The sequence below is a fragment of the Anneissia japonica genome, unplaced genomic scaffold (genome assembly GCF_011630105.1).
Source record: "Anneissia japonica isolate Jap-2015-1 unplaced genomic scaffold, ASM1163010v1 scaffold287871_len1641731_cov197, whole genome shotgun sequence".
NCBI lineage: Eukaryota > Metazoa > Echinodermata > Crinoidea > Comatulida > Comatulidae > Anneissia > Anneissia japonica.
In genome coordinates, this window is record NW_022712275.1 from 356,559 (window position 1) to 371,898 (window position 15,340).

Sequence of the window (15,340 nt, forward strand, 5' to 3'; positions counted from 1 at the left end):
GCTGGAGTGAAAAGAGAACTACTGTACAGTAATATGTGAGCTAGTGATTAGATAAATGAGATTTATGTGGCATCTGATAAGTAAAGGGACTTGACGAATGGTAGAGAAAGTAGTAAAAGATCAATGGATTGGTACTTGTGGAGAAGGCCAGAAACAGAGGGTTGTAAAACATGATCGCTGAATCTGTATATACCATTGGAACCTAAAGAAAATAAGTATGTTGAATGTTGGTCAGAATCGGTTTGGTTTCCCATTGCTTCTCTCTACCCAGGAGTATAAATGGGTACCTGGTGGGGTTGCCTGCTCCTGCGCTGATTACCAGCAGCAACACTTAGCATGTGGACTCAATGATCAGGGAAAGAAACTGCGCTTTATAACCTCAAGGAGGAGGCACATTATAAATACACATTATAAGTACCAGTACCATCAATGTTCCTTTGCTATCAGTCGAGTCAACATAATCATATCTGTAGACATTATAAACAACTTTAAACTTTTTTTATTTCTCCAAAACAAAGTTGCAAATATTTAAGTTATTTTTATACCATATTTGTAAAAAGTATGTGGAAAATATTACTATTTTTCATTAACAAGAAGAATAAAAATGCAGACATATCTTTCATGGAACAAGTCTAACATAATTTCCATAAGAAATTCAAAGCTTTTGGAAGTCACTGTTTGAATTTAAATGATGGTCAGACGGAGACACACGTAAGCACCTAGCCACACATAAATAAATTATGCATTTGAACCACACGTGATATTTTGCATGTTGTGTTTGTGCATAGATATAATACTATTATATTATTTATTGAATATTTAACTATAAATAATTCTAATAATATGTAATATTTAACTTATTGTTAATTCTATTAATTTAAGAGTTTTGATCTATGCAGTTCCTTGTTTTCTGCACATGCTGTGATTTAATACTGTTATCTTATTTATTGATTATTTAACTATAAATAATTCTAATAATAAATACTAATATATATAATATTTAATAACTTCAGATAAATTTATTAATTTAAGAGTTTGAGTTATGCAGTTGCTTGCTTTTCTGCACATGCTGTGATATAATACTGTTATTATTTATTGAATATTTAACTATAAATAATTCTAATGATAAATTCTAATATATATAATGTTTAATATTTAACTTAAATAAATTTCTTAATTTAAGAGTTTGAGTTATGCGGTTCCTTGCTTTTCGGCACATGCTGTGATATAATACTGTTATTATTTATTGAATATTTAACTATAAATAATTCTAATAATAAATACTATGGAATATTTAATATTTTACTTAAATAATTCTATAACTTGAGTTTTTTGTTTTCGTGCACATGCTATTATTGCATACAAGATGGTTTAAGAAGCAGTGAAGTGATAGTCCCAATTTCCAAAAACAAGGGAAGTAGAATTCACTGCTTTACCGAAATAAAACCATGTTGTATTTGTTTTACTATATCTCATAAATATTTAATAGCAGACCGTCTGTCTACATTAGGGTACATAGTTTGCATACAGTTCACGTAGGCAGGGGTGCAGTAGTCGATGTTGGGTAGTACTTTTTGCCTGTGTGGAAACGACCAATGAAATGTTTTTTTACCTAATTAATATTTATGAGGTATAGTAATATTAAGTAATTACCTTGCATACTACTATATAATGTTTTTACTATTAAATAATGCACTTAATTTAAATATGTTTTGAATAATACCTTGTTTATCTGCATATAAAATTCAATAATATTGTATCCTAACGTTGATGTTAGGCCCAATAAATAAATTATTAGTTTATTTTTTTCATATATTTTATTAAATAGTTAGTTGATATTGTTTATCTAAATCATGTTTTACTTTGAATAGAAATGCACCAGCAAACAACCCAATATTTGGCTTTAGCAAAATAAAAAAAGCCTCCCTCCCTCCCTCATCACTTTTCCTACCCAGATAGGGTGTTAACTAATAATATTTATTATAGGGCCTTAGCATGTTCAAATAATGAGACGTGATCATTAAATGAAACCTGCTCATGAGCATGAGCACCATAAAATGACTCGGACTAATTTTGTAATGTGAAAGAAAAAAAAAGAAAAATATGAAATTAATAAAGATTAAAAGTCCTTAAAGTGTTTACAAATGATTGTTAATAAAAAATTGTATGAAAACAAGCTTTACAAAAATTTACAAACATGAGATTTCTCTAATCGTTAAAAAAGTAAAAAATAATGCCATTGATAAGAATGACACTTATATCCACACATGGTTTATGAGATGAATGGTTGATTGGCTCGGTTTCCGTGAGATTGCTGTGACTGCCATTAGGAGAATGAGAATGACTTATCTTGGCCTTAGAAAAGGTAATGGTTGGTGATCCATTGTTCATGAAGATTAGAAGAGTGCTTGGTTGAAGTCAGAATATTACCAGGAAGTGTCCATTCCATTGCAATGACTGTCTTCCCAAATTGAAGTTGTTGTTTAGGCTATTAACTGCGAACAGTAAATCTGAAAACAAGTAAAGTGGTCAACAATTAGTAAAGTGTGACTGTTCTCCCGCAATTTAGGGCCTAAGCCCGGTAGGCTCATAATCCACAGGTCACCATTCCATGCCAATAACATTGAAAACCACAATTGCATGTAAACAAATGAAGTGTAGCTGTAGATACTAGAATGTTTTTGCAAAAAAAATTGTACTGTATAGAAAAATGGATGATTTTGTTTTGCATTACCTTGAAGTCTGGTGTACCGGAAGTTTCTACCGGTCTCAAATTTAGACTTCCATGATCATAGCTGGTTTTTTTCTTCCATCTCTTCTTCTTTTCAAATAGAAAATTGCAATTACTATCAATACAAACAATACTAGTCCACATATCCCTGATACAGTTTTTATTGTAGAACTGTCATCATCATGATTACTTGTACTATCACTAGGGTTCTTGTGGGTGGTCCAGCTAGTAGGTAGGTCGGAGCTTTGAAATGCTGCTAGGTATTCGGTTATCTGAGGTCCAGTCATAGTTGCATACTTTCTAGGAAAATCCGCAACTTCCAGTGAACAAATATAGTTTTTGTGTCATGTTAGCTCTGATGTTAACTGTCTTAATTGTCCACATGTAGATTTCATTTTCGTTGAAACCCAGGTCTTCTCCATTGATGGAGAGGTTGGGCCGTGGTGATGTTTTCTCAGATATACACCATATTTCAAGTTGATTTTCGTTTACTTTCTTCAATTGTATCTTTGGATAGTCTGTTGATGGTATTTCAATGATGTTCAGAAACGTTGTTTCAGAAATAGTGGGACCATACTTGATAGAATAGTTTCCCTTATCATGGCGTTGAAGAGATTGGATCTTCAGCACAATCTTCCCCTCTTCTTTAGTAATTGTGAAGCGATTATCAATTTTGTCAACAATATCTCCATCTTTAAACAGTTGTGCAGTGTAGTTTTCGCTTTCAGTGGTGTTCAGGATGAATGTTATTTTAATATTTGTTCCTTGCGCACCATTTAAATTTGTATGCACGCTATAAATGGTACCTCCTGTTGCCGCATTATTGGAGATGATTGCAAATAAAACGAATGCTAAACATTTAGCGAGTGTATCTGATGAATAAAATAAATATATAAATATTAATAATACATAATATATATGATTATATAATATATATTATTAATATATATATAATTAATAATATTATAAGTTTTAATATTTCCTAACAAGATATTTATATTTGTGATAAGGTAAAACCACAGTTTATGTTGCCTAAATGCAGAGATTTTGAAAGAAGATTCAGGCTGTCAGCAAGCAATAATTCCTTTAACTTTAGTCCTACTGTTCATTGCCACCTTTAACCTTTTTCTGAATTAGTTGAGTGGCATCTTTCCAACTCATGTGTAATTAGTTTGTATGAATGGGTTTATAGTATGGCATCATGCCCACTCTAGAAAGGAATGCCACCATGTGATAGCAAAAAGACCTGATCGTGTAATTCACTAACCAAAAAATTTGGTAGACAATATAGTGAATTATGTTACCATAACTAAAGCCAGAAAAATGTTTTGCCTAAGCCCAACTATAGTAGTATGAGTAGACCTATAATAATGTGGGCTCCTAATTTTCCAACATATAAGAGGCTAAGTCTAGCTAGATACATTTTAAATTGCAATATTAAAATATTAAAACAACAAATTTTAAGTTTAAAATTTAAAAAGAGCATGTTTTATGTCTTCAAAAAAGGTGTAATGAATCTTAGAATTTCAAGAGAATCCAGTGCATATACTATGCTACATGTAGTACTATGCTACTGTACATGTTGCATGTAGCATAGTTGCTACAAAGCTTATATCTGGCCTACAAAGCCCATTCTATTAGCGTGCAAAGCCCATTCTATTAGCCTACAAAGCCCATTCTATTAGCCTACAAAGTTCATTCTATTAGCCTACAAAGCCATAAAATTGACTGCATGTTCATGAATGTCAGATATTAATTCTACAAAAAATATAAATAAAAACTTACCTATTGTATTATTCTTACAACTCTTCATCGTAGACCGTTGATTCGTAACGCACAAATACATTCTTTAGAATGAGCGGATTTCAGAATCTCCGCAAATTATATCGTATGGTTCTGGTTTTAACCAGTCAGTAAGTCTAGAATATTCGGGCTAGCTGATGTAATCCGGCATCGGTCGAGAAGGTTCCATTGTAAATATAATAATACACTCTGCTAGTGTTGGTTCATAAGTTTTTTTTTGTTTATATAACCTTATGTAGTACATATGGCTCAAAAGAACACATCGAGTTCTTTATTATTGTGATTCGGGATATAAATATGCACCTTAACAATAGAATTGAATTTACACTTATTGTTTAAAAAAATTGATGTTTTTTTTTTTTAGTTGATTAGAGCATTAGAGCAAATTTATGGCTAATCGTCTCTTTAAATATTTCAAAGAAGCATGTTAACATTAACATTACAATTGGTATTCTAGAATTATATTTGCCATAAAATTGTCCCTTTGGAACATGCTTGTTTATTTTGAAGGCAGTGACCCGGAATGTATTTCTGGCAGTGACAATGGAATACATTGATTGGTTTATGAATGAACCATGCCGTTACACCATTAGCATGTGACGGTGATGAAATATTCCAGTAATTTTCCAACATGTAGTTAAATAATGGGATGAGCCTGACTGACTATTACTATTGAAATTTCACTTGACTTTTGGGGAAATGTCCCATCCGATGTTTTTATTCTCCTAACATGTGCTTTAATACCATGACTTCTTTCAAGACCTGTTGCTAAAAGCACATACTTGGCCTACAAAGCCCATTCTATTGGCTTACTGAATCGTAAAATTGACTGCATGTTCGATGACATTGTATATTATGGAATCACATATTTGTTTAAAGAATTGTAAGTCTTAAAAACATAATAATCTTAACAATTATATTGCTCTTTTCATTATAGAACTTAGAACCATAACATAACAAATAACAGTCAAGAATTTTAGTGGTAGAATTGCTTGGGTGAGTAACTAACTGATGCTATAGAGAATGGAATAAAAAGGTTTTATTGTGGAGTGATGAACCTGTCTCAATCAGTATGTGACACAGAAAACTTTAGTTCTCTCCCCAATGATGTTTTTTCATGAGTATACAAGTAATGAATGTTTATGAGTGCAATGGGAAGAATATTTTCATATGAGTTCAAAGATTGACTGTTTTCGGAATATTTCGCACAGATTTTGCACTTCTGACTCTGAGTTGCTTCGCACATGCCGCTGAGGGCGGCATTCCGGAAACCCTGCGTCTAGCATTATGTTTGCAGTAAAATGTACCTTCTCCATTTTTCTTGACCTGACTGGCACCTATGCCTTCTTAACCATAGATTCTAGCTCTTTTTGGCTCACAGAGTTCTCTTTCTGCGTGTTCATTACAGCTTTCATTATGTATCATGTCAACTCATGTATTGCTCAGTTACTTTTTTCAGATTTTTCTTTTTTTTTTTATACTTTTTATTTTTCATTTTTATTAAAATTTAGTAAAATTAGCTTAATGTTCACCTTAAGCATTTCCCATATATTTTTTATTTTATTAACATTTTTAACAAATGAAATATCATTAAAGTAACTTGTGTTTAATTTCCATAGATCTGGACAATGTTTTTCCTTCATCAAATCTATTTTAATGGAAACATATCATTTGTAGAAATGATCCATAAAATTAGCCAGTCTATTTGAAACGAACCAGTTTTTAGGTTTGAAACTCTGGATGCAGAGGTGTACAGTAGTAAAGGTGGGCATGACCACCCAGCCTTGTAGTTTTTTTTGCATCATACATAGGCAAAGATGTGTGCTGGTATAACAGACTTGTATGTAAGAAGCCAGTGTAAGTTGCAGAGAACTGGTAAAATGTGGCAAGATTTTTTAATTTATTTTTTTTCATGTAAGTTTTAGGAAGGTTGTAAAGTAGACTAATATAATTGAGCCTTGACATTACAAATGCATGGACCAATGTTTTAGCTGATGCATGATCCACTGGAGTAGATGCAAGATTTGGAGGTAGGTGCGTGAGAACCCACCACCTTAGCCCCACCGTGGTTGGGGCTGAGGTAGTGGTGTATTTTGAGAATATGGACTGCTAGATGCCCAGAAACAATAGAATACAACAATTATTTTTCTTAATACAATTTAGGGGGGGTGCAATTGCACCATCAGTTATTGTAAAGTGCAACATCTAGTCCCGAACGCATAGAGACAATGTATTATGCGCTATATAAGCCTCCAACCATTACCATTACCATCTGCATCCGCATCCACCCCAGTTCCAGTAATCTATGGCTGCTACCAATTTTTGTGAATGCCCAGTATTGTTGAAGAACAAGATTTCATTGACTTATTAGAAGAAACAAAACAAATTATTTTGATTAATAGTTTATTTACATGATTATTTACATTTACAAGAATACGGAAATATTCCATATGATAAAAGATGTATTCACTAAATGAGTAAGAAATGAAAATAATTCATCCAAAGCAATATAAGGCAAAAATTGGGAGGGAAAATATTCAGATGGGAAGCCCACATTCTACAGTGAATTTTCAAATATATTTATTTAGAAATTACATACAGTACAACTCTATCATTGAAAAAAAAATGCAGTCAAAGATGAAGTTTAAAAAATTATACTTTGTTTACTTGCTCATACTAAGTACTTTTCTGCAAATACTGTTATATAAATATTGAATAATAGTATTATTTATTGCAACTTAAATTTAAATGGGTTTGAACTATGACTGCACCATTAAATATTTTAGCAGGTTATTCTGAGTTATTATTAATATGAATTTAATCCGGAAAAAAATGAAACATTGTTTTTCTCATTCGACAAATAACTTGCATTGGAAGACTGGTCAAGCAAGTTTTTGCAGACATTTGATTGTAACCATATATAAATATGATTATTTGACATAATTTTAATTAATTATACTAATATTTTAGCACTTATAAAAAAAATATACCAGTGTGAATGCAACAATGTAAACATATTATTTGTAAACAAAATTTAAATGACCAAACCTACAGAAAACGTGTACATTTGACAACAAATGGATTATGCAACTATAACTATTCAGCAATACAATTGTAATAGTCAATTTGGTATGCTTGGAACCGATGTACTTTTTCTGTACTAATTTCATTTAATGGCAAAGAGTTACTGCATAAATTCATTTAAAAACATTACTTTTTACATTTCTAAAATATTGTATAGATTTATATTGTGCAAATACTATTATATATTCTTGAACATTGTATTAAGCTATTAATACAACTTAATTTAAATGTATTTTAAATATGCACCATTAATGTAACTCAAATATGTAAGTAGTTCTCGGTCTGACCACATTTGGTGGTTAAACTTAATCTGAAATATCCTTCAAATGTCAATTGAAACATTGATGATACAATATTTCTGTTCAAATATAAATATTAAAAGAATATACTGTACATATACTTTTGGTACAGTAGCAAGCTTTTAAATATCCTTAAAAATATATCAGCGTAAATGCAACTACATACTGTAAGCATATTGTTTATATAAACAGAATTTATGTACCGTGCTGATCGTTGCATATACTATTTTAATTATAATATTAATGAAACTGATGTAAATTGACCAAACCTACAGAAAACATTTCCATTTGGATTATGCAACTACAATTATTCATGCATGCAATTGTAGTAATTAATTGTGTAGACCAGTATGTACTAATGTCATGTAATGGTAAGAGTTTTCCTGCATAGTTTTTATTTAAAAAACAAACGGAGAAGTCCAAATACTAATATAAATTTCAAGTTGGAACTATGTCCATCTTGACCTTTACTTCCATTGTTAGGTACTTCTGTGGGGTTTACAGTTGGGATGCTTCCACAACTAATTTCATTTTCATTGTCATTGTTACGTCCTTCTGTGGGATTTACAGGTGGGATGTTTCTATAACCTTTTTCTTGTAGGCATTTGGTTATCTCCTGGCCAGTTATGGTTGTAGCAGTTTTATATTGATCTCCTTCCTCAACACAAGCGTAACTCTTGTTCGTCATGTCATCTGTAGTGGGAACTGTCATAATAACACTAACCTGGGTCGCATTTTCATGGGTAACAAATTTCTCATTATAGATTGAGAGCTTTTGAAACGAACAGGTCTTCTGTGAAGTACAGTGTATTTCAAGTTGTGTTTCGTTTACTTTTATTTCTATTTTTTGCTTGGAGGAAATTTGAATGATGTTGAGAACTGTTTTCTGGGATAAGTTATCACCATACGTAATCAAATAGCTTCCATTATCTGAGCACTGAACAGAATCTATTGAAACTACTAACAACGTTCCATGTTCCTCTTCTATCATTTTGATGCGTCCACCGATTTTAATAATTTGTCCATCTTTCTGAAGTATGATATGTCCAGTAGGGTTTACGAGGGTGAATATTGATATATTTTTTCCTTCTATACCAGTAACATAGTTCGTAGGCAGGCTTTGAATATTGTTTGTTGCTGTGATAGCATAGATCATGCTGCTAAACACCAAATAGGTACCTGTTGATGAACAAATGAAGTAAAAACAAATTTTTCCTAGTATTCAAGGCATTAAATGAATATATATCTTGATATTTACTGATAATCATATTATATAATTGTGGTAATGGTAACAACATGAAGACAACTTTAAAATGACTGAATAATACATAACACCACAGGTTGTGAAGTAAAAATAATACCCATTTATAAGTTTGAAGTAGTTGTTTCAGTTCTTCTGATTAAATGGTTTATTTTGTTTAAAGACAAACCAAACCAGGGAACATAGTATTTTTCATATCATAACTTCCAATAGAAGACAGATCCCATCAAGTTTTGCCTACACTTACTAATTGGATGGTTTTTATTTTGTCAGATCACTAATTGCATTGTGGAGAAATACAAGAAATTCTCAAAATTATCCATATAATAAAAGCTATATATAAAAGGATAGTTTTCATATTTTTTTACAATTTTATGCTAAAAGACTGTATTCTAAATGATATTCATGTGATAAGAAGCATTTTATTTGTAATACAGGTAGTTATAATAATGTTTTTTTATTCATTAAAGTTAAAAAAGTTTGAAATACAGAGATGCATGCATAAGTGTAAGAATTCTCTATCTTTCAACAAGCACCTGGCCACACATACTTTGTGTAAATGTTGGCTTAAATAATACATTCCATAAAGCGGAACTTGAATATTGGAGTTAATTCTCAGTCCTCTGAAGTGGGCTACAAAAATAATGAATAAATGTTAAAAATAAATAAAAAGTTTTTAATTTATATCAAGATGCTTATAAATATTCCCATAGGATTTGGATTTAAAATATGTAAATGGAGACTTATTGGCTTGATGCTAATATAAGCTGTTAAGTATAATATAAGCAGCCACGAGGAAAATTGCTTAAATATTCATCAGAATAATTTTGTCATCACCAAATTATGACAGACTTGTATACACCGGATCGACTTAACACAGGCTTCTGTGATCGGTCTCACACAAAGCATTGCCAGAATTTTGATGTTTACATTTAGTGTTTTGTATACAGAATAAGGATTAGGCCTACAGATATAGTCAATAGCTAAAAACAACTTTTAAATAAAATGTGACAAGTAATTTTTAAAGCAGATTTATTGTAGTTTGAATTATATTACCTCGCTGTATTCGTGTTGTACAGCCAGCGTAGGCATGGGGTACAATTCTCGGGGGGAAAGTAGTACCTTCTAAATACATTTTATTATCAAACTTCTCTATCAATTAGTTCTAGAATATTTATGGATTATGTTGTTTACCACTACCATGCATTGTGTCGCACCATGTACTAAAAAAGATGGTTATACCCCAGCGATGTAGTTATTGAAAACTGAGTGTGGGTGTTAGAATTTTTAGGGTGAGTTGACAACGTGTGTGTATTTTGGCGTGAGGTGCCAACCGTGCGAGGGCCGAAGGACTGGATGGGGGATGGGTTTTAAAGCAGGGCGAAGCCCCTGAAACACTGGGATTCTTGCTGTTTAGAGAGCAAAATGATCGACTTGGGTAATGCAATCTAACAATTAGCCTACTTATAGTTTTGATTGCTTATGAAAATATGTGCGTACCTAATTTTGTTTAAAAAGACATGAATGCTAGCCTATGTGACGTATTAACTACTGCTCTTTATTCCAGGATAAGAGAATCATTCATGCAAGTAATATAATTTTAAGCAAGAAAAACAATAATTTTATTCATTTTTTTTATTTGTAAAGAGAGGGAGTACAGCCCTTGTAACAATTGTCGTCAACATGTAATTATCATTAATATTTAATTTTTCTTTTGTTTAGTTCTGTCTCATTAAAATGCAATACAGTAATCATTGCTCGTACAACTATGCCCTGCTTTTACTCGTCAATATTCCACAGCTCTGGTTCATTCAATAGGGAAACAAATAGTTAATGCCTCAACGCAATGCTTATTTAAATTCGGAGAAAATTAATCCCAGCTAGCACTAACTGTTAATTAACGATCAGTAGGCTTACAAGTGCTATGTACGGTTAGCACTAATCAAGCTAAAGGATCTTTAATGGTATCATATCAATCAGTTCACTTACCGCAATGTATTACACACCGTATAATGTTTAAAGATCTTGAAATTATTGCAAATCAAAATAAGAACATGCCTGTTTTAAACTAAATGTCGTAAGAGCATGCTGTCCTAAAACGACATTCATGGAAAATGACTTTAACCTTTGACATCGATTTGTTTTTTAAACTATGTCAAAAGTATGTTGCATGAGAGCTAATTTTTTAGCTAACAAACCCCCCTCCCACCAACTTGAAAATCTTTGCAATGATTACACGGACGTGCTAGAGGTAAGCCGGGCTTGCAAACTGTCATTATTACAGTCTAGTACTTAGTAGATTTAGTAGAGACCACCAGGAACCAAAATTTATGAAAAAAAAGATAGCCTAGGCCTCGTCGTTAGTTTGACAAGTCATGACATTTTCGGCTACACGCTAGATTGCCTCTACCACTTTGCAGACTTGTGCTTTAGAACAAACCAACTCGCTCTCATGCCAAGTGACGAATCACATGTTTTCTACGTTCAGTGAAGCAAGCACCTTGGCAAACAACAGGGCAGATCCAGGATTTGAAAGAGGGGTTCAAAATGTTTGAAAAAAACTTGAAATTGAAAGGGGAGCCTGAATGTCCTCCCCGGGAAAATTTTGATTACTAGACGGCTGGAAATGAGTTTTCCCGACTTCTGAGGTGTCTTTTAATGACCTTTAAGTTCTTCAAAATTAGGTTTTCCCCCCTTGAAAAAGGTCAGGTAATTTTATCTCATTCCTAAGCCTATACATAGAGAAAAAAAATCAAAGATATAGGCAATATATTATTATATTCCAACAATTTTTAGTAGTTGGATACGTAGTCTTTCTTCCATAGATCGATGAACCGATAGGCCTGAAAAAGGCACTTTCGTACATAAATTATGACTTCAAAACAAAAACAGTTTTTAAAATCTTATTGAATTGAAGGCTAGTTGAGCTAAGCCTATTTTGTCCGACCTGCCAACCTATGCCTAGGTAGGTAAGCATGCATTTTGTAAGCCTGACCAAGTAGTAATTTGTTACGTTTCTTCTCAGAGGGGATTTGTCCGAACTCCCTGAACCCCCCCTGGATCCACCACTTAACAACATTATGACTGGTCCGAGAATCCACTGACGTGTTTTAAAAGCATTATTATTGAGCAAAAACTTTTCATGATTTTAGAGGTGGGTGGGAGGGTTTGTATGAGGCTGGACGGAAGGCCTATAAAGTGGCTTTAGGATGTGCGCAAGACATCAAGACTGGGCGGTCCCTCCCACCTCCGCCCTGCATAATGACATCCCTGACACCCTAATCATGGCAGCGTTTGGCATATACTATCTAGAAGTCTGCACCCCACTCTTTAAATTTCTTGAAAAGCTTTCCCTAATATCCTACTATTCTTTAACCCTAACACATGCATGATTTTTTTAGTGACATAAATATAATTAAATATGATTTGTTCTATAAGAGTAAAAAGAATTATGTTTGATTGAAAGATAAATTGACGGAAAATCGCACTTGGTATCTTTCAAAATCCAGTTGGTGTCAAAGGAAATGTGAAAAATTACGATAATATAGGCATATTTGGAATAAATTTCTTCCTTACATTGTTAAATAAATCGACACGAAGTTACTGGAAAACAGGAAGTTTAATGGTCATATATCAGGGTTCGTTTTCATATTTTGTAAACAAAGATGGCACAGGCAGAATTGATAACCACGTTTTTCTTTCAGCCACAAAAAATTAATTTGTGGAAAAATGTGGATATAATAACCAAAACTGGTACAGTATGTATATTAAATATATATTTATTGTAGGAAAGTATAGTTATTTTCTGAAAAGAAAGTGTATTTTTAGATGATTTTATTCATCGGTATTGACTGTGGCACCTTCCCATTAGAGGGTATCATATTACAAAAACAACAGTCATATTTCATATATTTATTTACTCTAAATCGTTCAAATTAATTAAAAATGCAATAAGAAACTTATTTGATAAAAATTTTTGAACTGATTGTAAAATTTATTTAAGGGAATGTTACTTATGTTTATGCTTTAACCAGAAGCAATCATTAGGCTAGTAGCAATGAAGTTGCCATATTAATGAAAAAAAGTTGTGATCCAACCAACCCTCCACTCCATCTATGCACACACTCCCAGTTTCCCTCCAATGGCATTCCTAAATATGGCGCTGTGGTTAGGGCTGGTTTGATGTATAAATCAAACATGAAAATTATTGAAACATACTTGGTTTGCTTAACTTGTTCATGATGGTTGAATACTGTACAAAATTTTGTCTTAATTCATCAGGTTAGTAGGGGAGGCTAGCTATGCTCAGCTAGCCTTGAGACAAGCTGCATGCATCTGGCCTAGACCTACTACATGTTAATACTGCATGTAGCCCTATGAGCTATAGTCATATCATTTATCCCTAATGCTACAGTAGCCTATAGATGTGACTGAATGACAACACACATATTTTTGATTTACAAATATTGAAAAAAGAGATCGTACCTGGCATATTCATCCTTAGATTACAATTATTTGTCGTAATGCTTGTACAAAGCAATGAACGAATGATTCTCGCAGTCAATGAAACGATAATATGCAACTGAACCGGAACCGGAAAACCACCGGTCAACAACCTTCGAGAACATTCTACCGAATATAGTCATATTTTGTTTGTTTTTTATAGATTCTGAAAATTCCTTTGTAAAGTAAACTGCCTTGATCAATGTATATATCTTCCGGTATAATATAGCATACGATAACGAGATTTTTTTATTCTACCGTCTGTTACTATAGTATTTGTCAAGTATTTGTCAGTATTTGATGCTTGGTTAATGCAATTTTATGTTGTTTTTATATTCACAATTCACTGAGTTCAGTTAGCCTGGCTTTGGTAATTAATGTGCATATTAACAATAAGTTAAAATTTATATTGTTGAAAATAAGTGAATAAATTTGGATTTTGTAAGTAGATAAATGCCTAAGGTTAACTATTTTCTGGTCCATTGACCCCCAAATATTGTTATCGACCGCAACTATGAACTCTATTTCAATGCAGTTGTGGTGCCAGTAGGGGTGGGCAGGGGAATTTTTCCCCATTGGACAGGCCTGTACTCCCTTGTCGTCGGATCAAAAATTATAAAAAATATGATTTGCCTATTCAAATAATGTTATTTTGATGATCAATCCCAATTTTTGTGGACTATAAACACATTTTGGACCATACTGAGCTCTACAAACTTTCCCGTGAATCCTACCAGGGCTTTTTTGAAAAATCTGTAACCATGACCGTGGCTCTAGTTTACCCCTTGGTTTGGGCCCCACGTTGCACATGTCGGACCCCTTGTCAGAAAATTTCTGGAGCCACCACCATTGGGCTCTTTTTGGGTCTCATTTGCTAATTCCATCATGGAATTTTAGATGTGCTCATTTTCTAATCATGTCTGTCATTGTTACTCTAAATATTTTAACAACAAATACATTATATAATATCGTTTGGTGGATCTAGGAATTTGAAATAGAGTGGCTGGGAGGAACTTTCAGAGATGGATGGTTTACCACCTCAGCCCAACCATGGATGAGGCTGAGGTAATAAGATTTATGATTGTGGCTAGAAATGGCACTCACAGAATTAAAATTGATAATCTTCTTTTTATCTCCATTAAAAAAAAACAACAAATTTAGTGGGGCATCGGGCCGGCAGGGGACCCTTTAATCTACCACTAGATATAATATGATATATGTCCCTGGTTTTTAATTAATTTCTTTGACGGGCCAAATTTTTTTGGAGAAGATCTTGCAGGCCTAATGGAATCTACGCCTGTCTGAGCCAATATTAATGACATTTAGTTAGGCCTATGCATAACAAATATTCTTTTAATTATATGATGACAGACTTTGAAGATTAAAGCGGAATATTTTGAACAAAAGAAAGCATTGTACATCTTATTATAGTAAATAATTTTTAATAACTACGTAGAATAACCAAACACAAACAAACCATCATTGCTTGCTTAAATCATCACCAAACATGGGAACAGTAAATAAAATAACAGTCCATAACCATAACAGTACAAAACGATAACATTATAAGGCTAAAACATAAATGCTAAATGATTATCTATGTTTTTCAAAACAATGAATATCAGTACAAACCGAAGCCTTAGCAATTGCAGTAAAATC

At 32.7% G+C, this 15,340-nt stretch overlaps 2 protein-coding genes across 3 annotated transcripts; both read right to left on the minus strand.

The window, feature by feature from the left end:
- Positions 1–513: 513 nt before the first annotated feature.
- LOC117107750 lies at positions 514–4,630 on the minus strand. The gene is made up of 3 exons (XM_033249502.1): positions 4,517–4,630; positions 2,735–3,603; positions 514–2,510 (listed from the first exon to the last, which is right to left on the minus strand). Exons 1-2 carry the CDS (start codon positions 4,575–4,577, stop codon positions 3,032–3,034), a joined length of 633 nt encoding a protein of 210 aa, XP_033105393.1. The 5' UTR covers positions 4,578–4,630; the 3' UTR covers positions 514–2,510; positions 2,735–3,031.
- Positions 4,631–7,068: 2,438 nt separating this feature from the next.
- LOC117107777 lies at positions 7,069–15,340 on the minus strand. 2 transcript variants are annotated; one of them, XM_033249548.1, is made up of 2 exons: positions 15,314–15,340; positions 7,069–9,096 (listed from the first exon to the last, which is right to left on the minus strand). In XM_033249548.1, the coding sequence occupies exon 2, from the start codon at positions 9,071–9,073 to the stop codon at positions 8,312–8,314; it is 762 nt and encodes a 253-aa protein (XP_033105439.1). In that variant the 5' UTR covers positions 9,074–9,096; positions 15,314–15,340; the 3' UTR covers positions 7,069–8,311. The 2 variants fall into 2 exon arrangements, with proteins under 2 accessions (XP_033105439.1, XP_033105438.1); XM_033249547.1 differs by lacking the exon at positions 15,314–15,340 and adding an exon at positions 13,664–13,886.